The sequence below is a fragment of the Trachymyrmex septentrionalis genome, unplaced genomic scaffold (assembly GCF_001594115.1).
Source record: "Trachymyrmex septentrionalis isolate Tsep2-gDNA-1 unplaced genomic scaffold, Tsep1.0 scaffold147, whole genome shotgun sequence".
NCBI lineage: Eukaryota > Metazoa > Arthropoda > Insecta > Hymenoptera > Formicidae > Trachymyrmex > Trachymyrmex septentrionalis.
Genome location: NW_017304620.1, coordinates 527560 through 541947, shown reverse-complemented (window position 1 = coordinate 541947; position 14388 = coordinate 527560). Strand labels below are relative to the sequence as shown.

Here is a 14388-nt window from a genome sequence, read left to right as displayed (position 1 = left end):
TATATATAAATATAATAACCAGATTATTTGTAGTGACAGATGGCGGGACCGACAGGAATAAGTGGATATGTGGAAAGAAGATACTTTTAATCTGGAGGAACTATTTGGTCTCCGGCCGTATGAGCCCGATCCGGAGCCTGAGGATTGGAATTAAGTTGATAAAATCTTATTAATAAAATTTGAAGGATATATATAATAATTATATATTTGTAACAATAATTATATTAAGACTCTCGAATTTTAAACATTTAATTTACAATTTTAAATACAAAAAGATAAATGTAGTAGGCTAATAAGAGTCAGTAACGATAAACGGCGTAATTACTTAATGAATAATCAATAATCAGATATTGGATTGATGTCTTCTTTATTTTGAACATTTCGACTCTCTTTGAGTCTTCCTCAGCAAGAATGATACAAGTATAATTAGCTCACATGTCCATAATGCTTAAGCCACTCGCAAATTGACAAAGATGCAGCATTGTTAATCATCACAAAACATGAAGCATTGCACTGAAGCTTTGTTGAACATATTAAAACTTAAAAAGTAGAAATGTTACAATCAAATATAAAGATCACACATTTTTTAGAACACACGTCCATGTACAACTACGTGTCACTCAGATAACAAATGTGTGATCTTTATATTTGATTTTAACATTTCTACTTTATATATGCTATCAATAATATGTGACGCATGGTGGCACGTATCATTAATATTTGATGTTTATATAAATAGTCAATGTTTACATAAACACCAATGTCTTCGACCGGGCCGCGCCCGTGACGTCATACTCATGCCTATGAATATCTCCTGCGTCCTCCCCCTTCACGCCTTTGATCCAGAATTCTTATATTGCTACTGTTAGGTAAGTCTCTGGCAATGCGATTGGATGATTTTGCTACTTACATAGTGCGTAAAATTTGCCAAAAAGAACAACTGAGATCCTAATATATAATAAAATTGTAACCATCTCTTTACGTACCATTATTATCTATATTTGCTAAAAAATAACTATAATAGACCAACAATTATAGAATTATCGATAAAACGATTTATTCTGGTTTACGCAATAACTAGTTAATCTACGAATACAAGAATTTTTTAAATCGATTAGTTTTTTCGAAATTGTATCAATCGCCAAAAAAAAACGATTCGAGAAAAACGTTTTTTTACAAATTTTTTAAAAATAAAATGATAATTAAATTATTTATCGTTAATTAGCGATTCCTGTGTGTGTGTGTAATCCATAAAGTAAGTTTTCAACTTTCTGAAACATTTGATTGTAAAGAAAAAAAGAACTTTTGGCTGTAGTATTGTTAATTCTTCGAATTTCTTTCTGAAATTTTGAAAACAACAAACAAATAGACTTTTGGCTGTGGAATTATTAATTCTTCGAATTTCTTTCTGAAATTTTGACAATGTATTCTTGAAATGTTGTACAATTGAAATATGCAATTAGGTAAAAAAATCGATTTTTGGAAAATCTTACACGAGAATGTGTCCTTAAGTTATTTGAATATTTTTAGATTTCTAGAATTTTGTACTTCCTTGGAAAATATGATGCCGTTGTAGCTATAGTTATTTTATCAAATAATATTTGGTGTCCTAATTCAATGCTGTACTCTGCCAATACTGATTGTGACATATTTCAATCTGACATCTCATTGATATTCCTTCATGCATACAAGTCCGCTTTTCGTACTCCGCATTTCCCTCTCCTCGCGGCGAAAAATGTTCTCCAAATTTCCTTCGATTTTCCAATCTGTCATTTTGTCGGACTTACCATTTCCACGTTGTCATTGCATTTTTTTCAACGAAATCTCTCCCTCGCCAATTATCGTGGGTAGTTATGAAGCGAACCAATCAATGCACTGACAACTATAGAGCTAGTAAAACACCGCATTTAATTATCTCATTACCTCCTCGTCTCTAATCAGTCAAAGCGCGCCAGTCCCAGACTAGACCACGCTCTTGGCACTAAGGATGAAGTGAAAGGGGTTTGTTTTAACACTGGCTGCTCACATTACTTTTATATATTCTTATATTGTCGATATAAGAAGATACGAAGGTATAAAGAATATATGATCTCCGAGTATAAAGAATATATAATAATAAAATTAAATGTCTATGTTTGTATATAAGTTTGTATATTTGTATATATGTATATAATATAACTGTGATTCATTTGGTGTTATAAATGCTTTCTTTCTTTGTCCTAATCAATAGAACGCTTCAAATAATTTGTAGCGCTAAGTGAACTGCAGCCTATGTCTTGCATCTGTAGGTTTCTAAGATGCGGTTAAGACCTTGCACGTACATTGTTCTCTTTTTTCTTTTTATATTTTGTATCTTTTTCTATAATAAATTTCTAATTCGTTATTACATATGTTAAATCATATACATGTGTTATAGTACGAATGATTCCTTTTATGTAATCATATTTCTTTTTTTTCGGATTTTTTCTTGCCATTGTATTTTTGATAAAGCAATAAAGAAAATTTGACAATTCGTATTTTTTGCGAAGGTTAAGAACGTAATCATGAACCGCGAACTTATGCAATGGGGGGTCTTACCAAGGGGCTGGCCAATATAATTCCTATCCTGCTGAGCACCGCTGGAAGCCGCTGCAACATCACAGACACCAAACAAAGAGACTTACTTACCAACTTTTCCATCAACCAAAATCCTTACTAATCATGTTTATAACAAAAACAGATAAATATGAAGAGAAAAGAGAGTGTGAGAAAGAAAAGAGAAAAAGCAAGAAAAAGAGCAAGAACCCTATAAGCACATAATATCCATGGAATTTTATAAAAATATTATTAAAAAATAAATTAATATTATAATATTGCAAGAATACTATATATTTTTAATATTATGGGAATATTCTGTTGGTGTTATATAATATGTTCACTTTATATATCTTTAGTGTTATTTCTTTAATATTCACATCATTAAAATAATTATTAATATTAATTATTATTATTATATCAATAGTGAGATTGACAATGAATGATTAAACTCTCGCATAGAGGCAGAAAGATAATACTGAGTAGAAAAGTCCTGTAATTTTCGCATTAGTTAACGAGTTATTAATTTATGAAGATAGCCAAATTCGCTCTGCACCGCCAAATGCAAGCGATAGAACCGCTCAACAAGACGCCGCGTTTGCCGTCGCTAGGCGTGGGACATTATTGAGCGCGTTCAAGTTGACAAAGCTATTGCGAGAAATTACATAAAATTATATTAATCAGGATAAATATTTACTTATATTTATTTTGATTAATTAAATATCATGCCATCTCAATGATGTGGCGATTTTTATGTAAGATAATTCGTAAAAACTCTTTACTAATCACAAAGAAAATAGGTAAAATAGGGCAATAGGAATCAGGCGTTCTAATTATTGTGCAAAACAAACAATGCGGATACAAAAGTCTTTATTAAATAACCCACTTACATGTTTCAGCCCATTTTTTAACCATCTTCAGAGACAAATTAATTTTATAATTACAATACAAACTAATTCATTCCAGTGAGCCACCTCCACATACTTACGGAAACTTTAACATTAAAAAATGATTCTAATGACAATCCAAATTGTATTCAAATTTTGTAGGACAAAATTATTTAAAAACCGAACGAATTTTTATATCACAATAAGAAAGAAACTTACAGCAATGAGGATTCACCATATCGCAAACGATTATGTTCTATTAATTTAGTCAAAAACTGGTTTTTTGACTCGTCAGCGAATCAGTGTCAAAATTGTTTAAATTAGTGAAATAACATTAAAATTTAATTGTGATCAAAGAGCGTTCTTTGTGGAACAATTTAATATCGATTGTAATAAAAGTTTTGCGCAACAATTACCGCGCCTGACCGGACCGACTCCTATTGCCCTATTTTCCCTATATCTATTTTCTTTTTATATGAGACATTTGAATGATAAATTTTCTTATGCACTGTACAACTATACAGAATGTTTGGAAATTAATGATAAGTTTTTCGCACATATGTTATAGTAGAATGGACTAAACTAAGAAGAAAAATACTCTATTATTTTACAATTGTTGCAACGGTTAACGAGTTATTAATGAGTTATTAACTTAAGAAAATAGTCAAATTCGATCAACCCACCGCCAAATGCAAGCGTGCGACAGGATAGTATCCGCTCCACGCGGCGGACGCGCGCCTCGCCACACGTGGCGGATACTATCCTATGCAATGCTTGAAAGTTACAGTGCCACTGTCATTAGCATTACCCAAGGTGTTCGACCGACGGCTAAAACCTCTTGAATGTTGTTCAGAATCATGTCCTAGATAACATTTGTTAAGCTCAAGCCATTGGAGATTATTCTTCTTATTTTCATTTTTGCACTAAAAATTCATTTTTATGTTAAAATGAAAATAAATACAACCTTCATTGGTTTTGATCTTAACAAATGTTACCCAGAACATGATCAGTAGCATTGTAACTTTCAAGCATTATAATTTGAAAAATCAATAAAAAATAACTTTATTATAGTATTTTGGAAAGCTCTTGACATCAGCTATTAGATTCTGTAATAAAAAGTAGGGTATTCCATTTTTAAAAATCAACTTGACTTTGACCTGACTTTGCATAATGCTAGTGCCGGTAGTACTGTAACTTTCAAGCCTATAACTCGAAAAGTATTTAACAAAAAATAACTACTTTAGTGTTTCGAAAGGTTTTTGACACCAGCTATTAGATTCTGGCATCAAAAATAGAATATTCCATTAAAAAAAATCGATGTGACCGTGACTTGATTTTAGCAATGCCATTCAAAGTCAAATTGATAAAATTAGATAGATCTTTTTAAGTCCTATAATTTTTGTCTGAAAAAAACATTTTTCTTACATATAAAACTTATATTTTCCGAATTATTCAGGGGTACCGACCTTTTTCCTTCATCCTGTACAAATATATCAGGTTTAAAACAAAGTGTATAAATTTTTATCTTGGAAATACGACATTATTTTCCCCTATATGATTACATATAATTTGTGATTTATATTATTATAATTGAATAGATTTATTATATACATTATTTATATATGAATGTATATAACGAAAGAAAAGTTGCATGCATAATTATATGCAATTATGTACTGTATGAAAAATTTTTCACTAAGTCATAGGAAATATATGAATATAATTCAATTTTTTGTATATAATAATTTTATATGTAATGTTTTTCATATATATAGGTTCTTATATGTATATAATTATATGTAGAATTATTTCGATATTTATACAATACAATATTGTTGCAATGTTACTGCAATATTGTTGTAAATAATATTATTGTGATCATATCTGTTGACTACCCATACAGCATAGAAACTTGTAGTAACACTGCAGAAATGTTGCAATATTGCAGATTGCACTGTAATATTGCTGCAACGACAGGTATTAAATATTAGGAATTGTAAGTATTAGAAATTGTACTATATAATACATATTATGGCATAAGATTTTACAAATTATGCAGAATTGTTACAGAGATATTAGAAAACATTTTAAATGTAAAATATTTTGAATAATGAATTTAACTTATTAGTTACTGCGTCGCATTTTGCCGTGCAGTGAGTGTTTCCGTATCCAGTGTGCGGGAGCCATTATGAAATACAGTGTTCGTTGAAATATTTGTTTGAAATCTTGTTGCCGCCGCATGACAAGATTTTTAAAACTTTATAATCAACTCTCATGATTTTTTGGAAAATTGAATTTAAAAAATTCTTTAAATATTGCAAAAAAAAAAAATAAATGCGTGGAGTTTCTTATTATTTCCATTTCACTAGTTAAGAATATGTACAAAATAGATGTATCTGCAAAAAAAGTGTACAATATATACTATGAAAAAGTGTAAAATATATGTTTACATTTGCAAAATTAAAAAAATATGTATACCTACATATAAAATTTGCAATATTATTAAGTAATATTAAAGTAATATATAATACTTATAATATAAATATATTGTTTAGTTCTTTTTTTGAATTTTTATTTATGTCACAAATTATATTTCAAATTATATAATAATAAGAATAGTAATAATAAAAGAATTATTTTTAATAATAGTTGCAAATATATACGCTGCAACATTGTTGCGACATTATAGTGCAATCTTGCTAAAGGCGGACATTTGCCATTTTTAATTATATATTCTTATAGCTCTTGTCGAGATGTTTTCAGAATACTGTTTACTTTTATTTTTTGCGCAAAATCATTCCCAAGATATGAAGCAAGGAAGGAAGACTAAGGAGACTTCACTCAATCTAGCCAGTCTTTAAAACATAGGTCGATTTTGCGTTTCAAGTTAAGTTTTGATTCTCGACTCTCGTAGTGCTTGTGAATTTTGTAGTTCTGCGCATAATGAGTGCGCCAGGACAAAGTGGGAAAAGTGTCACAAACGTAACTTAACTCCTTCGTGAAAGCGATTTTATCTGTATGATTACATTTGTCTGCATGGTTAGGTTTACTGAGGTTATATTCCATTTACTGAGGTTGTATTTCGAATTAACTGTCAGTGCTGCAAATGCTGCAGTTTACGTCAAGTGCACTATAGATTTTCAGTACAGGCAGTCAATTTTGGAACATAGTCTTTGGAGTCTCCTTAATCAATTTTTGAAGCCTTTGGAGACTGAAACTTTGGATTAAAGAAAAATGCATAACCAGAAAGGAATTCAATTTCTTTCCTGCATTCTTTCCTACGTCATTATATCCTGTTTTGCAACCGAACACTTCTGCATAAAAACATATTGGGTCGTCCGGAAAATACGCACGAACTTTCCGGACCCAATATTACTAGAGAGAGTGCAATAAGTAAATTCGACAAGTGGTGTCATTAATAGTGTAATAGTGGTGGAGAAAATTTCATTAAAATTTCATCGAAATTTTATTGTGAAAATAAGTGTACACTATGCGCAATAATTAGGGGATTACTTTAAAATCTGCAAATTTTGTCAATATTTAAGAAACGATATTTCCGCTTCTAGAGATTGCAGGACAATTTTTCTGAGTGAGTTTTGAAGGGTGAAACTTCTACTTTAAAATAGTTCATATGATAAATGCCGTCCCATCGAATGGTATTTTTCGCGAAGACCAGAAACAAGTCGAGTTAAAATTTTAAAAATTTCATGACTTTGGAACGTTTCACAGACTAAGTATGAACAGGCCGAAAAATCTTATTGCATACTTTTTAAAGTCTGAAACTTTTTCTTTAAAATGAGACCTCGACCATTACTCTAGCATGCCTAGAAGCTGAATTATTAGATTCCAAAGGGAACTCTATATTTTGCAAGATTTTGAGTAATTACCGTCGACATTCGCGATACCCGATGTTGCTCAGTCACGATCTACGAGTTGCTCAGTCGGAATTTGCACATCGCACGCGCGCGCGCGTGTGTATGTTTTCGCACACATCTCATGGATATCGGATTTCACCGCGTGAAGGGTCGCAATTTCCGAAGAAGCTTCCAGAGGATGTATTGGTGTCTCCGGAATTGAAAGTAAGCGTCTTCCTCGCTGTCGGTATTCTGATTGAACAAGTCTCCAAAATGTTACACTCGCGTCGTGCTCGTAGAATATTCACTCGCGCGTTAATGGACCATGGACGATTCTCGAAAGAATAACTCGGGATTTTAAAAACAAGAAAACTTTATTACAAAATAAATATGTAACTAATACAGAGAAAACCGTAATAGTATGTGACAACTCAAATCAACACGTAAAAACATCAATCTTTTTAAGCTCTCTTTTTCTGTCAGATCGCCTCTTTAATATGTAGTCATGGAAATAAAACATCACTTTTAGTCGATAACATCCATCCGGTAGAACAGAATTAAAATTACCAGTCGTAATAATGTACATTATATTAGGTTGCCACTGATCTGAAGTTAGGGGAAAATATAAAAGAGATTGGAATTTTGAACTTTGCTCAAAATTTTTTAAGCTGCTCCTATTCTAAATAATTCTTTTAATATTTTAAATATTATATCTGACGTTTATAGCCAAATATGTTCAAAACTCGTGCACTTTAAACTATTTTAAAAAAATAATTAAAATTTATATTTTATTCAGTAATTTTATTTGGTCGCTCTTTTTCGTCATAACTGTTCTCTTTTCCAATATTAATTTATTTTTTGTTGGTTTGAATTTGTCCCCAAAATTTTATTGTGCTACTAAGCTTTTTTTTGCATTTTTAATAATGTATATAAGCTGGCTGTCTTACAATCCTTGATTCTAAATGTCAAAATTTTTGGTGTCTCCGGAACATACAAGGATTGTTTGAAAAATTTTGAGCCTCAACATGAATATGGCATTACTTGTCAAAACCATTTTGGTACTATAATTGTACATGTTTTTTGTACAAGATACCTGTGAAAATTGTAGCCATTTTGGACGCTCAGTTGTTGTTTGAGAATCATTTGTGCCAGTTGATGTCAGTGTTTTCGTTTCATGAGAATCTATGTCCTTCGAGCCTAACTTTGAGCTTAGGAAACAGGAAAAAATCATTGGGGATCAGATCTGATGAACACGGTGAGTAGTTAATTAATTCAAGCTGCAATTCGTAAATTTTTGTTATGGCGATTGTCGATATTCGATTTTTTCCATTTTTTTTAAATACTAACATTGACTGGCACAAATGACTCTCAAAGCACTGTCAAATAATAACTAAGCGTCCAAAATGGTTACAATTTTCACAGATACCTTTCAAAACATGTAGAGTTGTAGTGTTACGTCCGGACTCCACAGTTCTTTTCTTCGACAGAAAACTTTCGTCATCACCATAAAAATTATTAACAAGTAATACCGGTAGACCATCTATTTCTGCCATGAGAGGTTACAATAGCGAGGAGCCGAATAACATTTACCTTTTTGAATTAATAATCCACTCGGGACAGAGTCGTTGGATTAGATATTTGAACCAAGTGCCAAATAGGCGAACTTTATCCCGAGGAACAGGAAGAATAAATAGATTAGAATTATAAAACAGCAGTTATCTGTAATAAATGACACATGTGGCTCTAAATTATTGGACATCCGGCAAATGGTTGATGACGGAAGTTGTCTTAGACACATACCCCTGTATCCCATTTCACAACCGATACCCTTAATCCTAATCCTAGATTAGGCCAACAGCACACGTGAGCTCTGCACTCGGCACCACTAACTCATCAATATAAAAAGAGGCCCTCCACGAGGAACTCTCAATCATCATTTTTCCGTTACTCTGCCGGTCTCAGTTGACAGTCGTCAATCATTTTTCAAACGAAACTCTGCCGGTTTGCGACTACACGCAGTTGTCAGTTATTAGTTGTCAGTTGTTGGTTGTCAGTCGTCAGTTTTTCCAAACGAAACTCTACCGGTTCGCGACTATACGCAGTTCTCACTCGAACTCCATCTCCTTTGAACAAGAATGACTCGACCGGAGCCTCCGCATCCGAGTGGGAACTCTCCGTGGAGTGCTGGGACCAAAGAAATTCAGCCGTTGGATCCACCCACATCCTCAGAAACAGTAAGTCCCATTCTGACCCACACATACACACTCGCACGCACATACACACACACACACACACACATATATATATGTGTAAATAAGAACCATCCGCTATAATTTACACTAAATTATAGTGCCGCGTCTAAACCGTTCCTATAAGGGGTAGCTTAGAAGCCAGGCCTACTGGGAGGCGCGGAGACTCTTGGACGAGGAGTTGCGGAAATACCTCGGGGGTTCGCGAGAACAGAATCGCCTGGCCGAGGACCATCTGCCACCACCACCACCCTCGTCATCACCAGTTCCGCCGGCTAATCAGTTAGAGGTTATATCTCCCCCTCAACCACCTTCACCTTCCCTTCAACCACCTTCGCTTCCCCCTCCATCTCCGTCACCCACGTTTTCGGATGCACTGACGGAGAAAATCTTTCCAGATACTCCTCCACTATCACCCAATTCGTCGGTCGATCCTATCCCAATTTTCCCCAGAGGAATTCCGTCCCCGACGAACTCCACGGACAGCGTGGAGTTCTTGAAGGAAATTCCTCCGCCCCCACTAGATCCTTTCCAAATCCTAGAGAGTGACACTCTCGAATCACTCATCAGCCAATTCCCGCGGACTACTATCACATCCATCCGTCAGGGGATCTACACAATCGGCCTTCATTACTTCGATCTTGAGGAAATCCGGAATGCCATCACCGGCCAAAACTCAACCTCCCGTATTCCTGTATTCCTCCCAAATTCCGCCAATCCATTCCAGTGGAATTCTTTTACAATCTTTTCCCTCCTTCCTCCGTTTCCATCCACGAAATAGATTAATCAAATCCCATTCGAGTCTCTCGACTACTCGATGTACATAAAGTGTATCCCGTTTATTGAATAGACTGTTGCGGTACTTATGTAATAGATTAAAATGTATAAAGTAGTTATAATAAATACGCCTATTGTTATACAATACAACCGTCTGTTATTCTTATCTTTTGATAAGCAACAATAAATAATGTTAGTAATTATTCTTCTCGCTCTCGTTCACTTTTGAAACCTCCTAATAAAACCTCGTAATCATTAAACCTCGCCCTTTCAGAGCTCGCACGTGGTCCATTTCCGAGTTAAAGGGATTTCCCTGATTCGAAATTCGGACCGACGATCGCACCCCTTGTAAGAAACAGGTGTCATAGCGTCTTTACGAGACGTTGACTCATATTCCGAAGCGAGCAATAAAAAGGGGACGTTCAATTCGCGGTATTTGCTTCTGTGCGGATACCTGCGAGACAAGAGTCTGACCGTCCTTCCACACTCCATCCTTTCTACTCCCTTCTTTCTTTAAATCCATTTTCCTGAGCTTGGACGTAACAGTAGTATCAGAATGATTTTGACGAATAATGTTATCTTCATGTTAAGGTTCAAAACATTTTAAACGATCCTTGTATTTTATAATGTTAAAATTTTTACATATTTTATATTGGTCATGGAAATTTCTCATTTTTATCTGGAAAATCTGGGAAAGTCAGGGAATTTTAAAATTCGTTTTCTGGCGACTCTATATATGTATTTTAAATTAATTTATCTCAAAAATATGACTGCGCGCCGATTATTTTCGGACTTTCATCAATCTAAAATATTAGTAATCTTCCTACAATTTAATTAAAAGTAAAACCTGTAAAGAATTATAAAAAATGTTATCTCGACTGGGATATATTTCTTAAAAAACTTCATGTAAAATACATATATGAATTAATTTAACATCTAACTTTAACCGCAAGTAGCGTTTTTCGTGCATTGATGTATTCATATAAACGGTCTTGTTTTTAATTGTATTATATATTACTTATACATATAATACTTTTATATTAAATGTAAAATGTATACAAGCTTGGAAATAAAAGCCTATTAATTTTTCTTTTGTGTCGTAGGGGTAATAAATTATATTTCTGTAAGTATCGCGTAATAGTAACGAATTCTTTTTTAAAAGCGATTTTTCTAACTCTAACGTTATTATTATCGTAATGAAAAATTGTTTATTAGTAAATTATTATTATAAAAAAGTGCGCGTATACCAAGTACATATGTATATTGTTAACGACGGTCGCTATTTATCGATTATTTTTATTAGTCGCTATATATTCAACGATTTCTTACAAAACTGCAAAATTACAGATGTACTTTTTTTTGTTCAAACTTAATTTTTTTCATTTTTTAAATTTCAAGCCTCAAAAATTCATAGGTTAACATGCTATTGCTGCTCAGCATGTGCTAATGTACGTACACATGTACGCACGCGTACGAACACATTATACTATTATATTATACATATATCAGCCTGATTTCATCCACTACTGAATGTAGGCCTCTTCCAATCTTTTCCATTCTACATGGTCTTTGGAAGGAAGGATTTTGGTATTAAAACGTTTCGCTTTATATGCGTGTTGACGAGTACATGTATCCACTGATATATGGGACCTACAGTTTTCAACGCCGAATCCGAACGGCGATGGCAAAGATACTTTCGGAGGTTTATCATTGCCTTCCGAGAGGTAGCGATCAAATAAAATTTGACGTTCTGGATGGATTTAAGGCGATGCTAAAGCGCTCAATAGTGACATCTTTGATTCATTTCTTATATTATATTATATATTATTCTGTCTTACTCAAAAAACGTATACATATGTTTTTATCTAACATATGCCAGCACCATCTATCGCAAGCTGCGCAACTATTGTTACACGAAGAATTTCGGTTCTCAGTCTTCGTCAACAAAATCCGTATATATTATATATATTTTCCACTCGGTGAAAATACTTTTCTTCTAGACTTTCAATCTTAGTTCTACAAACTCGGTATCGTTCGTTCCAGTAATGTGACCTCAGCTGCACGCTTATTTTTTAAATATGGATTACTCTAAAACTCTTATATCAAGCAAATATATATCTGAGATGATACAGCTGTACGAGCAAAAGTAAGTGAATTTTTTAACTTTTTTTCGATTTTCTCATGAAATCCAGTGCAGCTGAGGTCCTGTTTGTGCACACTTTAATTTATGTAATAATACTTTTGCAATCCGTAAATCCAATTCGGAGATTTTTCACCGAGGAAATGTGAGTAAAACAGTAGAAGGCTTTAGCATCGTCGTCTTAAACCCTGGATCTTTGGTACAGAATTTTCATCTATCACACAATCACGCTATGCTCTGCGTCACAATAATCACTACGAACATATGTATATGCATAAATAAATATTTTTGTTTCGTTTGACAAATTTTGTTTTGTATAATAAATCAGGGAATGTAGTCATAGCTCAAAGCGAAAGTCCAATGCCATATGCGAATCGTGCTATTGTCGCTTGTAAACAATAACTTCTCACACTAAAAAAAATTTTCTAAATCTAAATAATTTTTTCTTGAATAATTCCAAATAAACATTTCTTTCTGTCTGAAGAGGGCTCAATCCGATAGTCGAAACTTATAATTTGTATTTAAACTAAGTTTTTATTTATTTATTTTTTATTTTTTAGTTTTTATTATATATTTTCTTCAATTTTATTTTTTTCTCTATTTGTAATTTATTCTTTTAATTAGATGACTTTTTTTTTAAAGAAATGTGTTGACTCTTATTTTGCCCTTTATTTATTGTTATTTATTTTATATAGGAAGAGTCCTTGAATTTGTTAAACATTTCTTTACTGCAAGTAAATACAGGATGGTGTTCCGATAGCACTGGCAGTACTGAAAAATTGTTCCGTTACTCAGTGCGCTGCGACAGCGTTTAGTTCCCTCAATGACGTTATAAATGATAGCCATATATTGCCACTGCGACAACTGCGGCTTCGAGGTGAGGTACTTACAATATGGCATCGTTTAAAGAAACGTATGGAAATATTAGAAAATAAAGAAATATATTTAAGTACAGAAAATGCATTTATGTTCATTTTACTGAAAATGACTCTTAAAATACCACATCTGAATATTTATTAACTGTGTCTATACAATTTTTAACATAAGGTCGAATTACTTAAGTTGTTAAATTGGTGATCTCATAATTAGTTCTTCTTCAAAAAAACTATCGCTGTTGGTTTCGTTCAAAATTTATTGATAATTTAATGCGTTTATCTATAGCGTCTGTTTATATTACTGTCAGTCTATTGCAATGCCGTTCCGAAATATAACGTTACAGTAGTGTTGGCAGTACAACAGTAATTTTAGAACAGCTGCAGCAGTGCACTGTTGTGATGTCATGATGGTTGCACTGCCAGTAACATACCCACAATATTTACTACATATAAATATATATTAATTGTAATAAGTAATATACATTTACTTTTAGTAAATATTTACTTGAAGTAAAGAAATGTTTAATTGAAAAAATTCAGAAAAAAATTACTTAGACTTAAAAAATGTTCTTTTTAGTGAACTAGCGACGGAATACGCACGTCTCGTTAAGCGGTCCTATCTCGTCCAGCGCTTGTATTTAGTTGAAAGTTGGGCGAAATAGTCTGTTTTTATAAATTAATAACTCGCTATTACGAAAATTGTAAAATGGTAAAAGATTTTTCTATTCAGTTTAGTTTTTTCTACTCAATTTAGTCCTACCTCTATGTGAGAATTTAATCATAATTATCAGATACCTATAAGATTGCAATATGAATTTACAATAAGTAACAACATTTTTGTCAGTTTAAGTTGGATTTTAGTGCTTAAATAATGTTATGATTTCATATGTATATCAAGTTCTACTGTTCAAAATTATTTTTATTCTTTACATGCAATCTTAACACGAACTGATCTAATAATTTTACAATAAATATTATTGTAATTTGTAAAATATTACTCTATTTTTTTATGTTCGTATAATATTACAATAA

General features: G+C 32.7%; 1 protein-coding gene across 11 annotated transcripts in view; it reads right to left on the bottom strand.

The window, feature by feature from the left end:
• The window catches only part of LOC108745695 (glutamate-gated chloride channel), a 549841-nt gene that overhangs the window by 155488 nt on the left and 379965 nt on the right, over positions 1–14388 (bottom strand). For 8 of the 11 annotated variants that reach the window (XM_018481999.1, XM_018481995.1, XM_018481994.1 and 5 more), the window contains one exon: positions 2578–2628. The exons of the other annotated variants lie outside the window; for them this stretch is intronic. In XM_018481999.1, the coding sequence (XP_018337501.1) occupies positions 2578–2628 (51 nt within the window). The remainder of the gene's footprint in view (positions 1–2577; positions 2629–14388) is intronic. 11 annotated transcript variants of the gene reach the window in all.